Below are 26,579 nucleotides of genomic sequence, written 5' to 3'. Positions count from 1 at the left end.
GGTTTGTAAACATGACGTAAGCCAGCTAACATTTATGTCAGCAGACATGTTATCATTTTTGCAACTGCTCTGTTATCGACTTGTAAAACTGGCTAAGGTCTGTTTGTCTGTTTTTTTTTACTGAACAATTGCACACACAGGCAGTACACGTTGAAAATATACAGACACATTAGGGCACTTCTAATTCAGTACAAAACTTCCAACACTAACATGGTTGCGTAATCAACATTTTTATGTAAACAAATACAAAATTAAAAAGTAAGACACATCAATATAGAATGCACTCCCAACAGGTGTAAAAGAAAGTGCATCTCTATGCTCCTTCAAAACAGCACTAAAACAACACCTCCATATACTTCAACTTGACTTGACCCTTGACTAACACCCTCCTTCTTCCACATCCCACCTTCCCAGATTGTAAATAACCAAATGTAAATAATAAAAATTGTTCTAATGTATATACTTGTTCTTATGCTATCTGAATTCACAATGTTCTCTGCTCGCTGTACATATCCTACCAAGTCAGACCTACACTGTTTCAATGCCCATTTCTCTGATGATGCAATTGTTGATGACTGAAGTGCTGTTAACAACCAAACCCTCCTCATCCGACCCCCCGGATTGTAAATAAAGTAAATAATTCAATGTATATACTCTGATGATTAACTTGTGTGATGACTGTATTATGCTGATAGTATATGTTTGTACCATGAATTGATTTACGTGGACCCCGACTTAAACAAGTTGAAAAACTTATTCGGGTGTTACCATTTAGTAGTCAATTGTACGGAATATGTACTGAACTGTGCAATCTACTAATAAAAGTTTCAATCAATCAATCAAAAAACGCAAAGAGATTAACAAAATAAAAATAATAGGTTAAAACTAAAAAAAATAATATATATATATAATATAAAATTGGCTTATCTAAAACATTCCTCTAATAAGGATAATCATTTAAAAGTTTGTCAACTTTTTACCATCTTCCAAGATTTTATAAATAATTTGAACTCAATAAGCCAATGTGAGAATTTGGGTTTCACTTTAAGAAATCGACTTTTATGTATGAAAATTTTAGCTTGCAACGTGATATTAATACTCATTTCTAGGAGGCTATCTTTTATAAATATACCAAATAAAAAAATGCAGAAAAAGTCGTTGCTTCAAAACTTCAGATTCACTTCCGGCAAACGACTCCCGCAATCGCGCTTGTCTCAGAACCAGCCAATGAGATGCTGTTGCCTTCAATTACCGGAAGTAGGTCTTGAGTTTTTCTTTTTTTGAATAAAACTTTATTTATACCACAAGCAAACAAATAATAAAAATAAAAACAAGTACAGAAACAGTACAAAACAGCGCCAGGGAGTTGTAAACTCAATAAAGTAACTAAAATAGAATGCAAAATATATATATATCGTAACAAAGTGTAAAGCCATAGGCAGTGGCTGTAGTCCTTCGCCTCCCCCATTTTCTACCTACAAACAAACGTCACTTCAACACTTTCAGGAAGGAAATAGTGGCTCAGTCAACGAGTTTGAACAACCTTTCACAGTAAGTTTTCAACGCTACTTTACATTATAATGCGCGAAGGTCGCTCGTAAACGTGACATACGCTGTAGCTTTCACGCTAACATTGAAATGTTTAGTTTATTATTCTTCGGTCAATGTAATTGTAGTCTCACGTCAAAGGCGGTCTGCTACTTCCCCCTCCCCGCCCAACACAAGCAACTCTCTTGTCTACTTTAAAGTGTCTTTTTCTTTTACAGAGGAACTTCTCACCGCGGAATGGCCGCCGCGCCGCCGTCTTCGCTCCACCTGAGGGCGAGCGATGTCATCCAGAAAGAGTACCTGGACGACGGAGGGTTCGGAGAAGTGTACCTGTGCTACCATGCCACCTTGGGCCGTGTCGTGATGAAAACCATGTACACTGGTCCTCTTCGAAACGAGTAAGTGGTTTTGTTCATCTAATAGCCATTTTCTAAAGGCGTTTATTGTGTCTATTAGGGAAGAACGCAACAGGTCAAAAGTGAAACTAAACCGTCTTAAAGGGGTCATGTTAGGGTTGTTTTTTTCCTACTACATTTAAAGGAGACTTATTATTAAAAGCCAACGTTTCTTACCCATTTGTACCCGTATTTTGTGTATTTGTGATCTGCATAAATGCCGATAATTTGTAGAGGAACCATGAAAAAGGGAGGGGAAGTTTAGGTTTATATTTTTTTGTGAATTTACCCCTTCACAATAATAGCGCCGCATCATAACATCCGGTCTGACTACACTAACAAAATAAATGTTTCAAAAAAAGTACCTCACAATAGCATAATGTACTAAAAACACTTAGTGATATATTTACGCAATTATTATGCTTTGACCTAAAATACTGATCAAAATTGTGTCCAAAGATGTGTTGCACCAATAAATGTGAGGATTTTTGCATTTAATTAACAAACAATTTATTTGACACAAAAAGCACATACTCTATGGTGGTAAAATACACTATATTGCCACCTGCCTTGTCTCACATATGAACTTGAAGTGCCATCCCATTCCTAACCCATAGGGTTCAATATGATGTCAGTCCACCTTTTGCAGCTATTATATCTTCAACTCTTCTGGGAAGGCTGTCCACAAGGTTGCGGAGTGTGTTCATAGAAATATTCCACCATTCTTCCAAAAGCGCATTGGTGAGGTCACACACTGATGTTGGTCGAGAAGGCCTGGCTCTCAGTCTCCGTTCTAATTCATCCCAAAGGTGTTCTATCGGGTTCAGGTCAGGACTCTGTGCAGGCCAGTCAAATTCATCCACACCAGACTCTGTCATCCATGTCTTTATGGACCTTGCTTTGTGCACTGGTGCACAGTCATGTTGGAAGAGGAAGGGGCCCGCTCCAAACTGTTCCCACAAGGCTGGGAGCAAGGAATTGTCCAACAAGTTTTGGTATCCTGGAGCATTCAAATTTCCTTTCACTGGAACTAAGGGGCCAAGCCCACTCCTGAAAAACAACCCCACACCATAATTCCTCCTCCACCAAATGTCACACTCGGCCCAATTCAGTCCGAAATGTACCGTTCTCCTGGCAACCTCCAAACCCAGACTCGTCCATCAGATTGCCAGTTGGAAAAGCGTCCAGTGGTAACATGCTTTACACCACTGCATCCCACGCTTTGCATTGGACTTGGTGATGTATGGCTTAGATGCAGCTGCTCGGCCATGTAAACCCATTCCAGTGTTTCCCATAAGCTGCCAAGATACCTGTGGCGGTGGGGGCGTGGCTATGGGCGTGGCTAGTGGCGTGGTCACCATGACATCGAGTAATTTGCATGATTTACGACAATATGATTTTCTCTAAAAAGGCTAAAAAAATGTATACTTACTAATTAATAACAGTTTTGTTTTAAACGTCCATCCATCCATCCATTTTACAATATAATTACAACACTTTATGTACATATTTATATAAAGTTTGAACAATTTGTTATTCACTGAAATATATTTAATTGTGGTTCTTACAAAAAATATATCTTATAAAATATAAAAGCTAAAATGTATCTTAAAGCTCTGCCCCTTTAATTAGTGCATACTAAATAATTTAACTTTAGCCTACAACTACAACCATATTATTTACCAGCAACATAAAGTGAAACAGAGGCAGAGGTGTCCTGCCACAGTCAGTAACAAATAAACAGAAAACAGTAGTGGTCAAATACAAATAAGGCAACAAGAGAAGTATCCTACACTTCTCTTTTGTAAAGTAAATCTGAACAGCCTATATGGGCATCTACATCAACTATATGATTTGCCTGAGAAGCTGGACAGGACACAAAAAAAATATATATATATATATTTTTTAAAATTTTTATTTGTGGCAGACGTAATTCTTTCGTGGCGGGCCGCCACAAATAAATGAGTGTGTGGGAAACACTGCATTCCATGAAGCTCTCTGCGTACTGTTTTTTGATTGATTGATTGATTGATTGAAACGTTTATTAGTAGATTGCACAGTTCAGTACATATTCCATACAATTGACCACTAAATGGTAACACCCGAATACGTTTTTCAACTTGTTTAAGTCGCGGTCCACGTAAATCAATTCATGGTACAAACATATACTATCAGCATATTACAGTCATCACACAAGTTAATCATCAGAGTATATACATTGAATTATTTACATTATTTACAATCCGGGGGGTGGGATGAGGAGGGTTTGGTTGATAACAGCATACTTCAGTTATCAATAATTGCATCATCAGAGAAATGGGCATTGAAACAGTGTAGGTGTGACTTGGTAGGATATGTACAGCGAGCAGAGAACATAGTGAGTTCAGATAGCATAAGAACAAGTATATACATTAGAAATACATTTGATTATTTACATTTGGTTATTTACAATCTGGGAAGGTGGGATGTGGAAGGGGGAGGGTGTTAGTCAAGGGTTGAAGTTGCCTGGAGGTGTTTTAGTGCGGTTTTGAAGGAGGATAGAGATGCACTTACTTTTACACCTGTTGGGAGTGCATTCCACATTGATGTGGCATAGAAGGAGAATGAGTTTAGACCTTTGTTAGATCGGAATCTGGGTTTTACGTGGCTTGTGGAATTCACCCTGGTGTTGTGGTTATGGCGGTCATTTACGTTAAGGAAGTAGTTTGACATGTACTTCGGTATCAGGGAGGTGTAGCGGATTTTATAGACTGTACGTGGGCTAATTGAAAGGTCACATGAAGTTTGGACCTCTGTAGCAACTGACTGTGCAGAAAGTCTTTGCACTATGCGCTTCAACATCCGCTGACCCCTCTCTTGTCAGTTTACGTGGCCTACCTCTTGGTGGCTGAGTTGCTGTTGTTCTCAAACTCTTCCATTTTCTTATAATAAAGCCGACAGTTGACTTTGGAATATTTATGAGCGAGGTTATTTCACGACTGGATTTGTTGCACAGGTTGCATCCTATGACAGTTCCACGCTGGAAATCACTGAGCTCCTGAGAGTGGGCCATTCTTTCACAGTCTCCATGCCTAAGCGCTTGATTTTATACACCTGTGGCCGGGCCAAGTGATTAGGACACCTGATTCTGATCATGTGGATGGGTGGCCAAATACTTTTGGCAATATAGTGTATGTGTGAAAGGTAAAAAACTGATTTAAAAACAAACTGGAAAAACTGAATTGTATAGATTTTTTAAATTATTTATTTATTTTGGTTGCTAATTTATATCCACGTTTTTAAAAGTATATTTAAAGTTGATTTTGGTGGTACAATAAATACTCATGTTTTTAAATTGATTAACAATTGTGTAATTCATTGTGATTACAATATCAATCAAAAATAATCGTGATTATCATTTTTGCCATAATCATCCAGCCCCTTGAAAGCAATTTTCAAGTGATTTGGAGGTAGAATTGATTGCTCCCATTAGCTGCATTGGCAGCCACCAAGAACGAGACAATTTTTACATGTTAGAATGGGGAAAAAACCCAAAACTTTGGTCTTCTTGTCTCTCATGATTGTGAACGGTAGGTAGAAATCCCAAGAAAAAAGTGCAGTTCCCCTTTAAGGAGATACTGCATATAATAGAAACACTGCTGTTTTCAAAGACTGCAGGAAAAAACATTTGTCAACGATGTCCACTTAAATGGAACCCTACCTTCTCTTTTTTTAATACAGGGAGAGCAAGAGGTCCCTGCTGGAGGAAGGGAACATTATGGCTAGCCTGAAGCATGAGCGGGTGGTAAAGTTGCTGGGTGTCATCATGGAGGATCGAGGCTGCTCGCTCGTCATGGAGCTGATGCCCAGGGGGAACCTGTTGGCCATGCTGAAGAAGGTCAGTACATCCTAGGGTTTTACCACAGGAAATAATGTAAAGTGAATTCAACTGTTCCAGGGTCAAACATTTACTAACTGTACAGGTAATCTTTAGGTAACATCCGTAACTGTCATGCTGGTGAAGAAAAGTTAAGCACTGTGTAGTAAATCAAAACAACACTATTTGTGTGTGTGTGTGTGTCTGTCTGCCCTATTTCAACATGTGCGGTACAGTCATGGTCAAAAGTTGACATACACTTGTAAAGAACATAATGTCATGGCTGTCTTGATTTTCCAATCATTTCTACAACTCTTATTTTTTGTGATAGAGTGATTGGAGCACATACTTGTTGGTCACAAAAAACATTAATGAAGTTTGGTTCTCTTGTTAATTTTTTATGGGTCTACTAAAAATGTGACCAAATCTGCTGGGTCAAAAGTATACATACAGCAATGTTAATATTTGGTTACATGTCCCTTGGCAAGTTTCACTGCAATAAGGCGCTTTTGGTAGCCATCCACAAGCTTCTGGTTGAATTTTTGACCACTCTTCTTGACAAAATTGGTGTAGTTCAGCTAAAAGTGTTGGTTTTCTGACATGGACTTGTTTCTTCAGCATTGTCCACACGTTTAAGTCAGGACTTTAGGAAGGCCATTCTAATATCTTAATTATAGCCTGATTTAGCTATTCCTTTACCACTTTTGATGTGTGTTTGGGGTCATTGTCCTGTTGGAACACCCAACTGCACCCAAGACCCAACCTCTGGGCTGATGATTTTAGGTCGTCCTGAAGAATTTGGAGGTAATCCTCCTTTTTCATTTTCCCATTTATTCTCTGTAAAGCACCAGTACCATTGGCAGCAAAACAGGCCCAGAGCATAATACTACCACCACAATGCTTGACGGTAGGAATGGTGTTCCTGGGATTAAAGGCCTCACCTTTTCTCCTCCAAACATATTGCTGGGTATTGTGGCCAAACAGCTCAATTTTTGTTTCATCCGACCACAGAACTTTCCTCAAGAAGGTCTTATCTTTGTCCAAGTGATGTCAGAGGAGTGGTCAAAATTCAACCAAAAGCTTGCCAGAAGCTTGTGGATGGCTACCAAAATAGCCTTTATGGCAGTGAATCTTGCCAAGGGACATGTAACCAAATATTTACATTGTTGTATGTATACTTTTGACCCAGCAGATTTGGTCACATTTTCAGTAGACCCATAGTAAATTCATAAAAGAACCAAACTTCATGAATGTTTTTTGTGACAAACAGGTATGTGCTCCAATCACTCTATCACAAAAAATAAGAGTTTTAGAAATTATTGGAAACTCAAGACAGCCATGACATTATGTTCTTTACAAGTGTATGTCAACTTTTGACCACGACTGTATATATGTGTGTATATACACATTATCTTTAGTTAGATTTTTTTTAACAATTGTTTGAGTGCATGAGAAAGTGGAAAGGAAGACATACTGTAGCTATTAATTGAACAAAAAAACTGTTCAAAGTTGAATTCCAAATCGTATCCAGTATGTGAAGTTGTAATCTATTCTTTCCCCCCTATCTAGGTCCATGTGCCTGTATCAATCAAGGGGAGAATTATTGTAGAGATTTTGGAAGGGTTGGTGTACCTCACGAAAAGAAATGTCCTACATAAAGACATCAAGCCCGAAAACATTTTAATCGATGAAGATTTTCACATAAAGGTATTTCAGAATTGACACATTGAGGTGTTTTCATTCAGGCGCACTGCGAGAATAACAGGGTGCTTTCCTGTGTCTTCCAGATCGCGGACCTTGGCCTTGCCACATGCAAGACATGGAGTAAACTCACCAAAGAGGAGTCTTGCAAGAAGAGTCGATTGGGCTTGTCAAGCAGCACAAGGGCGGCGGGCACGCTCAGCTACATGGCTCCCGAGCACCTGGACAGCATCCACACCATCTCCACGGAGAAGTCCGACGTCTACAGCTTTGCTATTGTGGTTTGGGTCATCGTCACAGGCAAAGAGCCATATGCAAGTGAGTTGACCAAGTTTAGTTCAATTATTTCCTGCCTCGCCTGCTCTAGGGGACAGAAAATCACTAATTCAGTTTCATGACCGAAGATTCCCGTGTAAATGGTTAAAACCAATCGGATCCACTTGTTTATGTCTAGATGCCAGGAATGAAGATCACATCAGCCAATGTGTCCGCAAGGGCGACCGCCCTACGAAGGATCTTATTCCTGCTGACACACCTGCAGAGATCCTTGAACTCATGGAGAGGTGCTGGAATCACAACCCAAAACAAAGACCTACATTTCTCGGTATGACACCACACAACTATCATATTCCTATCCTATTGTTTTGTCAAAAGTAGCTAATAGTACAGTAGTACCTCAACTTACGAGCTCGATTGTTTTCATAAACAAGCTTGTAACACAAAACATTCATATTCCAAATCAGTGCCGTCCAGTGAAATCAATTTAACCTGTACATGCAACCCCAAAACAGCACAATTTTTAAATGAGAAATTAACTTTTAAATAAGAATTATGCTTTGAAAAAATACAACAGAATGTACTACTAACAACTATAGTACCAAACCCAAAACCAGTGAAGTTGGCATGTTGTGTACAAACCCCCTTTCCATATGAGTTGGGAAATTGTGTTAGATGAAAATATAAACTGAATACAATGATTTGCAAATCATTTTCAACCCATATTCAGTTAAATATGCTACAAAGACAACATATTTGATGTTCAAACTAATAAACTTTTTTTTTTGTGCAAATAATCATTAACTTTAGAATTTGATGCCAGCAATACATGAAAAAGAAGTTGGGAAAGGTGGCAATAAAAACTGATAAAGTTGAGGAATGCTCATCAAACACTTATTTGGAACATCCCACAGGTGAACAGGAAAATTGGGAACAGGTGGGTGCCATGATTGGGTATAAAAGTAGATTCCATGAAATGCTCAGTCATTCACAAACAAGGATGGGGCGAGGGTCACCACTTTGTCAACAAGTGCGTGAGCAAATTGTTGAACAGTTTAAGAAAAACCTCTCAACCAGCTATTGCAAGGAATTTAGGGATTTCACCATCTACGGTCCGTAATATCATCGAAGGGTTCAGAGAATCTGGAGAAATCACTGCACGTAAGCAGCTAAGCCTGTGACCTTCGATCCCTCAGGCTGTACTGCATCAACAAGCGACATCAGTGTGTAAAGGATATCACCACATGGGCTCAGGAACACTTTAAAAACCCACTGTCAGTAACTACAGTTGGTCGCTACATCTGTAAGTGCAAGTTAAAACTCTCCTATGCAAGGCGAAAACAGTTTATCAACAACACCCAGAAACGCCGTCGGCTTCGCTGGGCCTGAGCTCATCTAAGATGGACTGATACAAAGTGGAAAAGTGTTCTGTGGTCTGACGAGTCCACATTTCAAATTGTTTTTGGAAACTGTGGACATTGTGTCCTCCGGACCAAAGAGGAAAAGAACCATCCGGATTGTTATAGGCGCAAAGTTGAAAAGCCAGCATCTGTGATGGTATGGAGGTGTATTAGTGCCCAAAACATGGGTAACTTACACATCTGGGAAGGCGCCATTAATGCTGAAAGGTACATACAGGTTTTGGAGCAACATATGTTGCCATCCAAGCAACGTTACCATGGACGCCCCTGCTTATTTCAGCAAGACAATGCCAAGCCACGTGTTACATCAACGTGGCTTCATAGTAAAAGAGTGCGGGTACTAGACTGGCCTGCCTGTAGTCCAGACCTGTCTCCCATTGAAAATGTGTGGCGCATTATGAAGCCTATAATACCACAACGGAGACCCCCGGACTGTTAAACAACTTAAGCTGTACATCAAGCAAGAATGGGAAAGAATTCCACCTGAGAAGCTTAAAAAATGTGTCTCTTCAGTTCCCAAACGTTTACTGAGTGTTGTTAAAAGGAAAGGCCATGTAACAGAGTGGTGAACATGCCCTTTCCCAACTACTTTGGCACGTGTTGCAGCCATGAAATTCTAAGTTAGTTATTATTTGCAAAAAAAAAAAAAGTTTGAGTTTGAACATTAAATATCTTGTCTTTGTAGTGCATTCAATTGGATATGGGTTGAAAAGGATTTGCAAATCATTGTATTCCGTTTATATTTACATCTAGCACAATTTCCCAACTCATATGGAAACGGGGTTTGTAATTCATAAATAAAAACAGAATACAATGATTTGCAAATCCTTTTAAACTTATATTCAATTGAATAGTCTGCAAAGACAAGATATTTAATGTTCAAACTGAGAAACTTAAATAATTATTTCCCATTCTTGCTTGGTGTACAGCTTAAGTTTTTCAACAGTCCGGGGTCTAAGTTGTGGCATTTTAGGCTTCATAATGCGCCACACATTTTCAATGAGAGACAGGTCTGGACTACAGGCAGGCCAGTCTAGTACCCGCACTCTTTTACTACTAAGCCAAGCTGTTGTAACACGTGACTTGGCATTGTCTTGCTGAAATAAGCAGGGGTGTCCATGATAACGTTGCATGGATGCATTAATGATGCCTTCACAGATGTGTAAGTTACCCATGTCTTGGGCACTAATACACCCCCATATCATCACAGATGCTGGCTTTTGAACTTTGCGCCTATAACAATCCGGATGGTTCTTTTCCTCTTTGTTCCGGAGGACACGACGTCCACAGTTTCCAAAAACAATTTGAAATGTGGACTCGTCAGACCACAGAACACTTTTCCACTTTGCATCAGTCCATCTTAGATGAGCGCGGGCCCAGCGAAGCCGGCGCTGTTTCTGGATGTTGTTGATAAATGGCTTTGCATAGTAGAGTTTTAACTTGCAATTACAGATGTAGCGACGAACTGTAGTTACTGACGGTGATTTTCCAAAGTGTTTTTGAGCCCCCGTGGTGATATCCTTTACACACTGATGTCGCTTTTTGATGCAGTACCGCCTGAGGGATTTAAGGTCACGGGCATTCAATGTGCAGTGATTACAAATTGTGAAATCCCTAAATTCCTTGCAATAGCTCGTTAAGAAATGTTGTTCTTAAACTGTTGGACAATTTGCTCACACATTTGTTCACAAAGTGGTGACCCTCGCCCCATCCTTGTTTGTGAATGACTGAGCATTTCATGGAAGCTGCTTTTATACCCAATCATGACAACCACTTGTTCCCAATAAGTGTTTGATGAGCATTCCTCAACTTTCTAAGTCTTTTTTGCCACTTGTGCCAGCTTTTTTGAAACTTGTTGCAGGCATCAAATATTCTGCAAAAAATAACAAAGTTTACAAGTTCCACTGTGGACTTGACTTTCACAATATTATGTCAGACCCACTCGACATCCATTGCTTTCGGTCTCCCCTAGAGGGGGGGGTGTTACCCACATATGCGGTCCTCTCCAAGGTTTCTCATAGTCATTCACATCGACGTCCCACTGGGGTGAGTTTTTCCTTGCCCGTATGTGGGCTCTGTACCGAGGATGTCGTTGTGGCTTGTGCAGCCCTTTGAGACACTTATGATTTAGGGCTATATAAATAAACATTGATTGATTGACAGTTCGAACGTTAAGTATCTTGTCTTTGCAGTCTATTCAATTGAATATAAGTTGAAAAGGATTTACAAATCATTGCATTCTGTTTTTATTTACTTATTTATTTACTTCACTGGTTTTGTACATGTGATTTTAGAGGTTTTTTTAATACATTTGCAAAAATGTCTACATTTCTGGGGGTTTTCTGCCAAGACGGGGTGCTGAGTGTATATTAATGAGAAATTAAATGTATTTGATTTTAGCAAACGGATGCAATGAAACAGAGAGTAAAAAATGTAAAGGTGTCTGAATACTTTCCGTACCCACTGTATATGCTGACACCGTGATCAATGTTGTTGTTTTTTTTAATAATTTGATATTATCTACAACAAGTTCAACATTTAATACTTATTGCACAGAAAAGTGTTCTGTTTTTTGATATGTTAAGTTTAACATTTTCTATGTTTTATTTTAGTAAATAAGACTAAACAATAAATGCCTTGATAGGAGTAAGATTAATAAAGTTCAGATCCTAATTAATTAATCACTAGAAATGTACAAATGTACCGTATTTTTCGGACTATAAGTCACAGTTTTTTTTCATAGTTTGGCCGGGGGTGCGACTTATACTCAGGAGCGACTCATGTGTGAAATTATTAACACATTACCGTAAAATATCAAATAATATTATTTAGCTCATTCACGTAAGAGACTAGACGTATAAGATTTCATCGGATTTAGCGATTAGGAGTGACAGAATGTTTGGTAAACGTATAGCATGTTCTATATGTTATAGTTATTTGAATGACTCTTACCATAATATGTTACGTTAACATACCAGGCACGTTCTCAGTTGGTTATTTATGCGTCATATGTCTGTCGCTGTCCAGCTTGGCTGCGTGGGTGCGGTGGTCCCTGGTTCCCTGGGCACCACACCTACTGTTTGTGGGTTGGGCTCTCGGGGAGGCTGGGGCCGTACTCTGGCTCCCGCACACACTGGGAATCAAATGTATTGTACATACAAATTCACATATACTCACATACATACATAGGTACCTACGCTCCCACATACATATACAAATACAATACATATTTACACACTCAAAGTTCGTACATCCACACGCACATTCATTATACAAACATAGACATACACATACTGTACATATACATTCACTGTACAAACATACATATACACATACTGTACATATACATTCACTGTACAAACACACATACACATACTGTACATATACATTCACTGTACAAACACACATATACACATACTGTACATATACAAGTACATATGCATACATACACTCATGCACATAATCACGTTTCATCAAACATATATTTATGTTGTTGCCCTAGGGTAAACTGGGTATAACACATGGCACACTGACAAAGCTTAACCTATTGTTACTATAACAATCTACAAGGTTAATGTAGGTTGCTTCTCTTTCTTCCCCTCCATTTTTCTGCATTCTTTCGTATCTCAAGTTATCATTACTTATATGTATTGTTGCATTTGAACAACTGTATTGTTGATAAAAAAGGTAAAGTATTGGTATTGTTCATTATCAATAGTGCTGTTTCTATTGGTATTCTTATTGCTCCATTTGTAGTGTAAAAATGCTCAGTCATTTCTGTATTATTTTTTATTTTCGCTAACTGCTTATTTGCTATTACTTTTACCATCATATTTGTACATGTCGTATTTGCTGATGTTGCTCTATTGTTGTTGTTGTTGTGTTTTCTGTTGTTGTTTTTGTCTCTCTGTCTAATCCCCCTCTTGTCCCCACAATTCCCCCCTCTGTCTTCCTTTTTTTTTGTCTTTCTATCCCCTCCTGCTCCGGCCCGGCTGCACCAAATGATAATATAAATACATTTAATAAAGTCAAATACAAATAAGGCAACAAGAGAAGTATCCTACACTTCTCTTTTGTAAAGTAAATCTGAACAGCCGATATGGGCATCTACATCTACTATATGATTTGCCTGAGAAGCTGGACAGGACAAAAAATAAAAGATAACGTACACTTATTCAGCCTGTTGTTCACTATTCTTTATTTATTTTAAATTTCTTTTCAAATGTCTATTCTTGGTGTTGGGTTTCATCAAATAAATGTCCCCCCAAAATGCGACTTATATATGTTTTTTTCCTTCTTTATTATGCATTTCGGCAGGTGCGACTTATACTACGGTGCGACTTATACTCCGAAAAATACGGTATGTACAGGGACAAGCGATATAAATTGGATGGATGGATGTACAGCATTTACCTCTTCCAGCAGACTGAGGAGGACTTCAAAGTCCTTTCTGGTCTGTTCTATTGGCGTTTCAGGTGTATTAGCTATAAGCTAACGCCAGCAAATAAGACCGGATGTTTTTGGGCAGATCTCACAGGGTTTACTGTGGCATTTTTTTACGGCAGATAGTGGCAGGAAGGCTCGTAACTTAAAGCGTAAGAAAAAGCAGAGCGATAGCTCGTATCTCAAAATACTCGGAATTTGAGGTACTCATGTATTTAGATTTGAGCTATTAAGGACTCAAACCATTCTTTCCTTGCAGAGAGCTACTACCTCTTAAATGCTTTCTACAAGGCAAAGCTTGAACTGCACGTGGAGAAAGATTTAACTCATCTACGGGTGAATAACATTGCATTTTGCGCACATCTGAATAAACTAATTCCTTCAAGTACAAAGCCTCACTGTTGTTTCAATGCAGGTCTCATACGAAGGCCCAGACGAACTTGTGGAGAAGATGAAGTGTCTATCAATGACTGACGAACGTTTACCCTCAGGTCAGTGGTTACCTGAAATTCAATTCACATTCAAATGCTCAGAGCTAAGCATCTTTACATTTAAATTGAACAAATAACTAAAATAGTCAACATTTAGTGCTCTTCCACATGCTGTCTCTAAACCCTTTTGGCAATTTATCAGCAGCGTCCTCTGCTGGTTGCAGAAAAGTAGTGAAATACACTATATTGCCAAAAGTATTTGGCCACCAGCCTTGAATCGCATATGAACTTGAAGTGTCATCCCATTCCTAACCCATAGGGTCCAATATGATGTCGGTCCACCTTTTGCAGCTATTACAGCTTCAACTCTTCTGGGAAGGCTGTTTACAAGGTTGCAGAGTGTGTTTATAGCAGTCCTGGGCATTGTACGGCCCGCGGGCCGCATCCGGCCCTTTGCGCATCCCTGTCCGGCCCGCGTGAGGCCAATCATAAATTACAAAATAAATTTAAAAAAGTATCTATGTCGAGTGTGCAATACAATGGTGCTGCTTTTGTTTTGAAAAGCGTTATTTGTATTACTTCCGTGTGGACGTATGCGCGTGTGCGATTGTGAGTGAATTGAACGGCGCAATTACAAATTACAAAATAAAGTTTAAAAAACATCTATGTCGTGTGCGCAATACAACTGTGCTGCTTTTATTTTGAAATGTGTTATTTATGCCGTATGTCCGGAGGGAACCTGTGAGGGAAGGTGCATAGAGACAAGTGATGAGACGCTAAAAAAAGAAAAGTTGATGAGGAATGGCGTGTTTCCAACAAGAGATGGACTGCCAAGTATTTCTTTACATAAATTAATGGTAAAGCCGTGTGCTTAATGTGTGGTACACAGGTTGCTGTGTTTAAATATAATTTTAATCGCCACTACACGAAGAAACACGAGGGAAAATACCGGGATGTGTCTGATGAAGCGCGCGCAAGGGAGGCTGATGCGTTGATGGTAAAACTGCAAACCCAACAAGGACTTTGTGCCATATTTCACACCCCCAGAGATGCAGCCGTCAGGACAAGTTTCGTCATTTCTCACAAAAGCGCCAGAAAAAGTAAGGCGTTTTCTGACGGAGAGTTTATTAAGGAGTGCTTATTGGACTTTGTTGCGCTGATAATGCCCGGAGACAGGACTGTTTTTCGCTAACTTTGGATGAGAGCTCTGATGCAGTCAATTAAAGAGACAACCACAGGTAATGACTTGTTCACATAGGTAAATGCGTGTTGGGACAAGCTGGCAGGTGTGACAATCCAATCCACTTTATTTATATAGCACATTTAAACAACAAAATGTTTCCAAAGTGCTGCACAACAATATTACAAACAATATTCAAATATTATCCTTAGCTCCACCAATGACTGAATAAAAAGAAAAAACAATTACATATAAAACCAATATAAAAAACAATATAGAATAGATATGATTAAAAACTATTTTTAACAACAGATGGTTGTCCAAATCTGATGGGGAAAAATGTTGGATAATGCAGGATAAAGTGACCTTAAAAAGCAATCTGCTTTTGTATAAAGTTAAGTTAGGTTAAATGAAATTATTATTAATTATTATCATCATTATTATTTATCTTATGGTATATCAAAAATAATATTGAGCAAAATTTAATTGAAATATTGTCGTGTGGCCCTCCAGCAGTGCTCGGGTTGCTTATGCGGCCCCCGGTGAAAATTAATTGCCCACCCCTGGTTTATAGGAATTTTCGACCATTCTTCCAAAAGCGCATTGGTGAGGTCATAGTCTGAAGTTGGTCGAGAAGGCCTGGCTCTCAGTCTCCGTTCTAATTCATCCCAAAGGTGTTCTATCGGGTTCAGGTCAGGACTCTGTGCAGGCCAGTCAAGTTCATCCACACTAGACTCTGTCATCCATGTCTTTATGGACCTTTCTTTGTGCACTGGTGCACAGTCATGTTGGAAAAGGAAGGAGCCCGCTCCAAACTGTTCCCACAAAGCTTGGAGCATGAAATTGTCCAAAATGTTTTGGTATCCTGGAGCATTCAAAGTTCCTTTCACTGGAACTATGGGGCCAAGCCCAACTCCTGAAAAACAACCCCACACCATAATTCCTACTCCACCAAATGTCACACTCGGCACAATGGAGTCCGAAATGTACCGTTCTCCTGGAAACCTCCAAACCCAGACTCGTCCATCAGATTGCCAGATGGAAAAGCGTGATTCATCACTCCAGATAACGCGTCTCCACTGCTCTAGAGTCCAGTGGCGATGTGCTTTACACCACTGCATCCCACGCTTTGCATTGGACTTGGTGATGCAGCTGCTTGGCCATTGAAACACATTCCATGAAGCTCTCTGCGTACTGTACGTGGGCTAATTGGAAGGTCACATGAAATTTGGAGCTCTGTAGCAACTGACAGTGCAAAGACTTTTCTGCACAATGTGCTTCAGCATCCACTGACCCCTCTCTGTCAGTTTACGTGGCCTACAACTTTGTGGCTGAGTTGCTGTTGTTCCCAAACTCTTCCATTTTCTTATAATAAAGCCGACAGTTGACTTTGGAATATTTAGGAGCGAGGAAATTTCACGACTGGATTTGTTGCACAGGTGGCATCCTATGACAGTTTAACGCTGGAAATCACTGAGCTCCTGAGAGCGGCCCATTCTTTCACAAATGTTTGTAGAAACAGTCTCCATGCCTAAGTGCTTGATTTTAGACACCTGTGGCCGGGCCAAGTGATTAGGACACCTGATTCTGATCATTTGGATGGGTGGCCAAATACTTTTGACAATATAGTGTATATTTGGTTACCAGGCAACAACATCAATGAATCCTGCCCTTCTCTAGACTTGACTGTGTGTGTTTTTAATAAATAATATTTTCAACCAACAGATTCTCCAGCGTTTTTGAAGAGCACATCATCTGAACCGGTTGAGGCCAGTATTGAAGATATTCATGGTATTCCAATTGAGGTGAATGTGGATTCTGTGGAGCCCTCCGTTGAGGCGGATGCCGAAATGTATAGAAGCTCGTCATTGGAGGACAAACTGCAACAGGAGTTGGAGTACCACAAACATGGCAGCTACAAATGTGGGAACCAGCCTGACTCTGTCAACAGCCAGCAACTAAACCTGTCCTCTGTCCATTCCTGGGTACAAGGGGCACCTGTGCAAGCAAGCAGCAATGATCATGCTCGGAGTCATCCAACCAGCTGCCTCCATGAGTCCATGACCACTTCCATGCCAAGACAAAATTCTATGCAAAATTTAAATCAGCAACATCCATATTCTGACTATTCACAGCAAAAGTCCTGGCCTGCATCCTCAACTGTTGAAGCAAGATCCACAGGCCTCACTTTTCATGGATACATCCCCAGCTTTAACAAGGGCGGCGGGGCACAGGATTCAGGTACATAAACTAGTCCAGTATACGAGATGATCTTTAGAAAATGAACAGAAGTGATGATACAAAAATGACTGCCTTGTCTTGTAGGACATGTTTACATTTCCAATTCCAAGGGGATACAGATTGGTAGCAATAACAGCCTCAATATTATCAACCACGACCACGTTCACAGTGTTGCGACTCTTCCTGCTAACCTGTGGACTGATCCCCACTTCAAAGAACAACTTCAGAAATATGGTAATACTTGCTTTTTAATTCTGATCAGTGTCATTCAAGTCCCTTTGAGACGAATACACTGGAGTCAAGGTGCACTCACACTGGGTCATTTTGAAAGTGCCGGATTTGGGCTTAATGCGATCGCTCCTCCCGCCTGTTGTAAATATTAAGTAATGCCTTTGTTAAATGAAGTGATGGCACATGTAAATGGACTGAAACAGGAATGCTGTATAGCAATGTGAGTGCAGGCAACAGGGATTCAGGAGTGTCCAGTGTGAGTACACCTTTTAAGATTTTGATTTTACTTTAAATAGGTTTTAAGGACTACCGTGTGCACCGGATTATAAGGCGCACTGTCGATCAGTGGGTCTATTCAGTTTAAATTTTTCTACACTTAACATGTGGCTTTTTGTTCAAAATGTTGCATAGATTAGATTTTACATACCGCCTCCAAGCTGTCTTCTCCCCGTCATCTTTGTTGTACCTGTAGTTTTTAGCGTTTCCCTAGAGTGTACTGACATATTAGTTAGAACTGTACGCTACTTTTGCAATAGAAATGGCAACAGCGGATTAGAAATGCCTCACAGCAAGAGAATAGAGAAAAAGAAGGAGTTTGACTATGGCACAGGCTACAATGGCGGAGACGCGCACATTTTCAGGACTTAGACAGATCCCAAATACACATCCACAAGGTACCATTAGGTAAGAAAAGTTAGTCTTGCATAATATTGCGAAACAAAATACCAAATAATGTGTCTCTTAATACATGCCATTTGGGGTCCTTATACACACTATAATAATACCCGTATGTTGAAGCACAGCATGTCTGACTACGGTAGCCGTAATGCGCAGACAGTGCGACTTTATAGTTTGCAGTTTACCAAAGACGTACTAAAACATTTTGACAGATTTTTGAGTGTTATTTGTAATGTTCTATATTCTCATTGAAACATCAACATTTTGGTATTGCTTGCTTACCTGTACTTGCTCGTCATTTATTTATCAGGCTTCAACCTGCAGTCCACACGTATCTCTTATGTGTGACTGCCATCTACCGGTCATAGTTATCATTACACCTTTACCAAAAAAAGTTGCTTCAAGGTTGGTAAAAGCACAACCAGAATTAATACATACATTAGGCGCACCGGATTATAAGGTGCACTGTTAATTTTTGAGAAAATGAAAGGATTTTAAGTGCGCCTTAGCAAAGCAGTAATCAGAGCAAAGGGTGGCTATTTTGAAGAAACTAGAATATAAAACATGTTTTCAGTTATTTCACTTTTTTTGTTAAGTACATAACTCCACATGTGTTCATTCATAGCTTTGATGCCTTCAGTGACAATCTACAACAGTCCTGGGCATTGTACGGCCCGCGGGCCGCATCCGGCCCTTTGCGCATCCCTGTCCGGCCCGCGTGAGGCCAATCATAAATTACAAAATAAATTTTAAAAAGTATCTATGTCGAGTGTGCAATACAATGGTGCTGCTTTTGTTTTGAAAAGCGTTATTTGTATTACTTCCGTGTGGACGTATGCGCGTGTGCGATTGTGAGTGAATTGAACGGCGCAATTACAAATTACAAAATAAAGTTTAAAAAACATCTATGTCGTGTGCGCAATACAACTGTGCTGCTTTTATTTTGAAATGTGTTATTTATGCCGTATGTCCGGAGGGAACCTGTGAGGGAAGGTGCATAGAGACAAGTGATGAGACGCTAAAAAAAGAAAAGTTGATGAGGAATGGCGTGTTTCCAACAAGAGATGGACTGCCAAGTATTTCTTTACATAAATTAATGGTAAAGCCGTGTGCTTAATGTGTGGTACACAGGTTGCTGTGTTTAAATATCATTTTAATCGCCACTACACGAAGAAACACGAGGGAAAATACCGGGATGTGTCTGATGAAGCGCGCGCAAGGGAGGCTGATGCGTTGATGGTAAAACTGCAAACCCAACAAGGACTTTGTGCCATATTTCACACCCCCAGAGATGCAGCCGTCAGGACAAGTTTCGTCATTTCTCACAAAAGCGCCAGAAAAAGTAAGGCGTTTTCTGACGGAGAGTTTATTAAGGAGTGCTTATTGGACTTTGTTGCGCTGATAATGCCCGGAGACAGGACTGTTTTTCGCTAACTTTGGATGAGAGCTCTGATGCAGTCAATTAAAGAGACAACCACAGGTAATGACTTGTTCACATAGGTAAATGCGTGTTGGGACAAGCTGGCAGGTGTGACAATCCAATCCACTTTATTTATATAGCACATTTAAACAACAAAATGTTTCCAAAGTGCTGCACAACAATATTACAAACAATATTCAAATATTATCCTTAGCTCCACCAATGACTGAATAAAAAGAAAAAACAATTACATATAAAACCAATATAAAAAACAATATAGAATAGATATGATTAAAAACTATTTTTAACAACAGATGGTTGTCCAAATCTGATGGGGAAAAATGTTGGATAATGCAGGATAAAGTGACCTTAAAAAGCAATCTGCTTTTGTATAAAGTTAAGTTAGGTTAAATGAAATTATTATTAATTATTATCATCATTATTATTTATCTTATGGTATATCAAAAATAATATTGAGCAAAATTTAATTGAAATATTGTCGTGTGGCCCTCCAGCAGTGCTCGGGTTGCTTATGCGGCCCCCGGTGAAAATTAATTGCCCACCCCTGATCTACAATGTAAATAGTCATTAAAATAACGAAAACGTGTCAAATGAAAAGGTGTGTCCAAACTTTTGGCCTGTACTGTAATACCCCATAATGCCAATGTGAAAAGGCTTTTTTTTCTCTTCTAAAAATTTGCAAATTTATTGAAACATAAAAAAAATATTCACAGCCTTTGCTTAATTCTTTCTTGAATACTGCAGGCGCTAAAACTCCAAGCTCACACGTTGAGAATTGACGTGGCTTGCCGAGGAGAAAGTGTTTTACAGTATTCTGTACGGACGATACTGAAAAAAAGCAGGTATCAACGTATTTTTTGCACGTTGGTATCTACTTGGTATCTTCAGTGTCTATTTCTAGAAACCCTTGTTCACAATGCTCGATTTGGTCACCAATCAGTGTTAAGCAGTTGCATTTACAAGCTGAAAATTTGTATTTTTTTTTCTTGCAGAGCACCACTCGGTGACAAAAGAGCACCTGGACGTACTGCAGAAAAACATCGGCCAAAATTGGAAGATTTGCGCACGGCGCCTGGGTTTGACTGATGTGGAAATCGAGGCTATAGAACATGACTTCTACCGAGACGGCCTGCCAGAAATTGTGCATCAGACGCTGCAGAAATGGAAAATGAAGGTGGGGAGAAATGGCTGCATGGTCGGGAAGCTTTGTCGCGCTCTCGAAGGTATCATCGATGTTCACGTCATCAGTACAATATTCGACCTCTGTGGCTCCATTTCCCAAATCCAATGAAACTCTCTTTCAACAAAAACCACGTCTAGTGTGCCGCCCTCGACATGTAGGAATATCTTGGCTTTACCCCAACACCTTTGCTTGATCAAACACTCTGAAAAACGTCTTCTTGTCCACAGGTTTATTGACCTTAAAAAGGGTAAAACTGAAAACATACAAGCAGAAAGGATGCTTACATTAAATACATGCACACACAAGCATACTACAATAACAAATGCATTATGTTGTGTAATGGATGAAGAAATACCACGAAATATGTATTTTAAGAACTCTACAGCAAACTAGCTTACTATGCTAACATTCACTTCACAGTATGAAATTACGTAAATTAGCATGACTGCCTTTTGGCCATAAAACGTCCCAAATTACATCACAGCCAACAAATACACCGCAATCAAATATTACCATGCTACTCAACGATACATACCGATGATAAGGCAATTGATCAGATGAAAACGTTTGCAATCGTCACTGAACTAGCTTAAACTAGACCTGAAAGGAACTCCTTGTGCACTGCGAACTTGGGAAATGCTGTTAAGTAGGCAATGCTGCCTCCCGCTGTCTAAAGGAGCTCACTGTTGAATTCCAAAATTAACTTAAACACTGATTTTACATATATTCTTAATACATTCAACAGACAAGACAGAACACAGAGGATTTGCCAATGTCTCCTTTTAATGACTGCTTTTGCGATTTCTATATTTTCAACCAACTCTTTGCAGCCATGCAGAAAGCTAATCGAATGTACCAACAACAAAACTAACATCTGAATTTTAACTAGGTGCCAAATCAGTACAAATGTGTACATATTTATCTTCATCATTGCCTCACTTGTGCAAACTGCAATCATGGTCAGAATTGACAGAAAGTTGAACAATTTGATTTCATTAGCAGTTCAGCAACAACCAATCCCAATTTCAATAGTTTGTTACCAGCAACATTCAAACCTTTGATTCTGGCCAAGCAAAGTCCGAGCTACTGTACACACTCCTTTTGCTGACTTTGTTTTAGTTCAACTTGTATTCCACTCTAGTGCTGTGCGGTATTACAATATATATATATTGTAGGACAACATAAACATGTATTTTCATACAATATCACTATTGTTTATATATCAACATTTTTACATCTATGCTGCAGCTAATGTTACTGCAGCATTTTTGTGGTAGCATTTTTACGTCACTTGAAATAATTTACGGCAAGAGAATGATGTAAACAACGTAGCAGTCCGCTACTTGCAGAGACGGAAAGGACAATGGAAGCTAAGCCCAAAATAGGAAAACGGAAATCCTTTGTTTGGCTTTGGTTTGGATTTCAAAAGTTAGACAGACCGAGCAACAGTAACGTATTTTCCGGACTATAAGGCGCACTTAAAACCCTTTCATTCTCTCAAAAATCGACAGTGCTCCTTATAACCCAGTGCGCCTAATGTACGGCATAATTCTGATTGTGCTTACCGACCTCGAAGCTATTTTATTTGGTGCGTGGTGTAATGATAAGTGTGGCAAGTCCCACATAAGAGATACGCCAGTAAACAACACCAAAAATGTTCCATTGAGAATATAGAACATTACACACGGTGCTCAAAAATATGTCAATGTTTTTAGTATGACTTCGGTAAGCTATGAAGCTGTACCGCTTGATGGATTGTCGGCGCATTAAACATACAAGTATTAGTAGGGTGTGTGTATAAGGACCGCAAAATGGCACCCATTAGCAGACATATTATCTGGCGTTTTGTTTCACAATATTATGCAAAACCAACTTTTCTTACCTTCTGGTACATGCTGATCTGTATTTGAGATCTGCATAAGTCCTGAAAATGTGCGCACGTCCGCCATTGTAGTCCGTGCCGACAACGTAGTCGATAAGCTTCTTCTTTTTCACTATCTTCTTGTTATGGGACATTCACCCTCTGTTGTTGCCATTTCTAATATTAAGTAGTGTAAAGTTCTTTCTTATCTCGCTATGGAAGCGCTAAAAACTACCGGTGTAGTGAGTTTACATTATTCACCCAAGGAACTTTAGTTATCAGAGAGTCGGTCGGTTTTTCCACTGGACACATTTCCGGCCTTGTTGTTGCACTAGTGAGCCACGGATGAGAAGATGCTGCTCCGTTATTGATTGAAGAAAAGTCTGAATGTCATTAAAACAGTTAGCTCCATCTTTTCATACTTCTTTCACTCCCGTCCTTGCACGCTACACCGCTACAACAGAGACAACGGGGAGAAGACGCTGTCGAAAGTGAGCCACGTAAATAAGACCGCCCACAAAACAGCGCATCCTGAAGCGACTGTCAGAAAGCGACTTGAAGATGATCTGTAAAACATAATATATGCAACATTTTGACCAAAGAACCACCATTACATGTTATGTAGACCACAAGGAAATGTTTACATTTCGAAAAAAATCATAATATGACCCCTTTAACGCGGCCTATAATCCGGTGCGCCTTTCGTATGAAAATAGACCTGAATCGACCCGCTCATCGGCAGTGTGCCTTATAATCTGGTGCGTCCTATGGTCCAGAAAATACGGTAATTGCAAAACATGTCGCCAAAAGCGACTTCATTCTTCCTTCCTGAAGACGCGGCATGAAGAACAGTACAGAGACCGTGTTAACATGCTACAAAGTATCTCAAAACCACAAAGGGAGGAAAAGAATAACAGGGTTGTTTAAAGCAGTGGTTCTTAACCTTTTTGACCTCGGTGCCCTACTTTTCCACTACAGAGGGGATCGGGCCCCCACTCAAATATAATTATTGAATACGATTTAAATCAAGAGTACAATTACTAATTCAGTGGTAATATCTAACCTACTTTAAGTTTACGACCTTGTCAAATTATATAAAACCATGTGCTATTTAACACAAATCTTAGGCTGACATCAGGCTGTCTAGTAAAATAAGTAAACAAATGTACTGCATAAGATGGGGCTCATAAATAATTGATGAGAAATTAATTTACATACAATTATGCAGTGCTAAAATAAGTAATTGATAATGAAAGTTTCTTAACTACACTGTCAATAAAATTAAAGTGAAAAAGAAAATACTGTTTCACTAATTTAGTTCTAATTCTTGCGCTTAAGAAACTTCTATGACTTTTCTGTTTGTTGGAGATTGTCATTACTGCCACAAGTGGTGGAAAAGTGTATTACAACTGAGTACCTTGGCAGCCCATACAAACCGCAGCTGAGAAACATAATTTTTGGCGGCCTTCGAGGGCACGCTTTCGGCCCAACATTGGTTAAGAAACACTGGTCTAAAGGCACCGTCTATGACAAGCAGTCTCGCATACACTAAGAAATGACAGGAGCCGTCTCATATGACATGACCTAGTATACTGTACACTGTTCAAGAAGGGCTGGCACTTCACAACATATATATTATATATAAAAAGGTTAAAAGAACAAGACCATCAAAAAAAAAAACAATAAAAATATTTTGTTGTAAATAAAGAAGGACAGAGAAGAGAAATTAGAATTAATTTAATTTAATGTGTGTATATATACAGTAGATAATTTTAAGAAAAAAATACTATATAATGATATATATTATCGGAATATAAAACAACCTGCATCAAGATCTATATTTTTGTCCATATCGCACAGCACTATTTCAAGAGATGTTGCCTTCTACCCTCACTGTAGATAGATAGTACTTTATTGATTCCTTCAGGAGAGTTCCCTCAGGAACATTTTAAAGACAATCACTGTAGGTGTGTGTTTTGCGCACTTACAGTATCTCTTTCTTTTTATGTTGAATCTCCTGCAGCTAAAGCAGGCAAGTTTATTCAAGTGGTGGGGGTTAAAAAAATGTTTCAACAATGTTCAATTTTGATAAACACATCAATAAAGTCTATACAGTATGTGTGTCTGTCTGTTGAATAAGTCTGTAAATCACTTTGTTGCATCTGTTATGTATGAAAACATTCATTTGATAAACAGTGTGTAATTTTTTGCACAAATCGGTTGCAAACTATACTAACACTGTCTTACTCCGTGTTGAATGCTGTATACGTTTATCTTAAAGGCCTACTGAAACCCACTACTACCGACCACGCAGTCTGATAGTTTATATATCAATGATGAAATCTTAACATTGCAACACATGCCAATACGGCCGGGTTAACTTATAAAGTGCAATTTTAAATTTCCCGCGAAACTTCCGGTTGAAATCGTCTCGGTATGATGACGTATGCGCGTGACGTCACGTAGTGAACGGAAGTATTCGGACCCCATTGGATCCAATACAAAAAGCTCTGTTTTCACCACATAATTCCACAGTATTCTGGACATCTGTGTTGGGGAATCTTTTGCAATTTGTTTAATGAACAATGACGACTGCAAAGAAGAAAGCTGTAGGTGGGATCGGTGTATTAGCGGCGGATTACAGCAACACAACCAGGAGGACTTTGAGATGGATAGCAGACGCGCTAGCCGGCGACCTCACCTTGACTTCCTCCGTCTCCGGGCCGCCGACCGCATTTATGATCGGGTGAAGTCCTTCGTCGCTCCGTCAATCGCTGGAACGCAGGTGAGCATGGGTGTTGATGAGCAGATGAGGGCTGGCTGGCGTAGGTGGATAGCTAATGTTTTTAGCATAGCTCTGTCGAGGTCCCGTAGCTAAGTTAGCTTCAATGGCGTCGTTAGCAACAGCATTGTTAAGCTTCGCCAGGCTGGAAAGCATTAACCGTGTATTTACAGGTCCATGGTTTAATAGTATTGTTGATTTTCTGTCTATCCTTCCAGTCAGGGGTTTATTTCTTTTGTTTCTATCTGCATTTAAGCACGACGCTATCACGTTAGCTCCGTAGCTAAAGAGCTTTGCCGATGTATTGTCGTGGAGATAAGTCACTGTGAATGTCCATTTCGCGTTCTCGACTCTCATTTTCAAGAGGATATAGTATCCGAGGTGGTTTAAAATACAAATCCGTGATCCACAATAGAAAAAGGAGAAAGTGTGGAATCCAATGAACCCTTGTACCTAAGTTACGGTCAGAGCGAAAAAAGATACGTCCTGCACTGCACTCTAGTCCTTCACTCTCACGTTCCTCATCCACAAATCTTTCATCCTCGCTCAAATTAATGGGGTAATCGTCGCTTTCTCGGTCCGAATCGCTCCCGCTGCATTGAAAACAATGGGGAAATGTGAGGAGCCCTTCAACCTGTGACGTCACACTACTTCCGGTACAGGCAAGGCTTTTTTATCAGCGAACAAAAGTTGCGAACTTTATCGTCGATGTTCTCTACTAAATCCTTTCAGCAAAAATATGGCAATATCGCGAAATGATGTATGTAGTATGACACATAGAATGGATCTGCTATCCCCGTTTAAATAAAAACATTTCATTTCAGTAGGCCTTTAAAGGAACACGCATGAGAATACCTGTTAAACCCACTATCTTTAAAGGCCTACTGAAATGATTTTTTAAAATTTAAACG

At 39.5% G+C, this 26,579-nt stretch overlaps 1 protein-coding gene across 2 annotated transcripts; it reads left to right on the top strand.

Annotated features, from left to right (window-relative positions):
• Positions 1 to 1,330: 1,330 nt before the first annotated feature.
• On the top strand, positions 1,331 to 25,022 carry ripk1l (receptor (TNFRSF)-interacting serine-threonine kinase 1, like). Of its 2 annotated transcripts, none has more exons than XM_062022697.1 (11): positions 1,331 to 1,551; positions 1,767 to 1,946; positions 5,664 to 5,820; positions 7,369 to 7,506; positions 7,587 to 7,818; positions 7,955 to 8,104; positions 13,900 to 13,976; positions 14,056 to 14,131; positions 16,977 to 17,492; positions 17,577 to 17,726; positions 20,835 to 25,022. In XM_062022697.1, exons 2-11 carry the CDS (start codon positions 1,786 to 1,788, stop codon positions 21,131 to 21,133), a joined length of 1,956 nt encoding a protein of 651 aa, XP_061878681.1. In that variant the 5' UTR covers positions 1,331 to 1,551; positions 1,767 to 1,785; the 3' UTR covers positions 21,134 to 25,022. The 2 variants fall into 2 exon arrangements, with proteins under 2 accessions (XP_061878681.1, XP_061878682.1); XM_062022698.1 differs by having other exon boundaries at positions 1,331 to 1,553; positions 1,750 to 1,946.
• The last annotated feature ends 1,557 nt before the right edge of the window (positions 25,023 to 26,579 follow it).

The sequence above is a fragment of the Entelurus aequoreus genome, linkage group LG16 (genome assembly GCF_033978785.1).
Source record: "Entelurus aequoreus isolate RoL-2023_Sb linkage group LG16, RoL_Eaeq_v1.1, whole genome shotgun sequence".
Classification (NCBI taxonomy): Eukaryota; Metazoa; Chordata; class Actinopteri; order Syngnathiformes; family Syngnathidae; genus Entelurus; species Entelurus aequoreus.
This window is presented reverse-complemented; position numbering and strand designations above follow the sequence as displayed.

What these genes read in the sequence shown, in the direction of transcription:
- ripk1l (XM_062022697.1), top strand. Translation starts at nt 1,786, where the DNA reads ATGGCCGCCGCGCCGCCGTCTTCGCTCCACCTGAGGGCGAGCGATGTC. An exon ending in TGTTGGCCATGCTGAAGAAG is followed by an intron (nt 5,821 to 7,368) that starts GTCAGTACATCC and finishes CCCCCTATCTAG; the next exon opens with GTCCATGTGCCTGTATCAAT. An exon ending in TGACGAACGTTTACCCTCAG is followed by an intron (nt 14,132 to 16,976) that starts GTCAGTGGTTAC and finishes TTCAACCAACAG; the next exon opens with ATTCTCCAGCGTTTTTGAAG.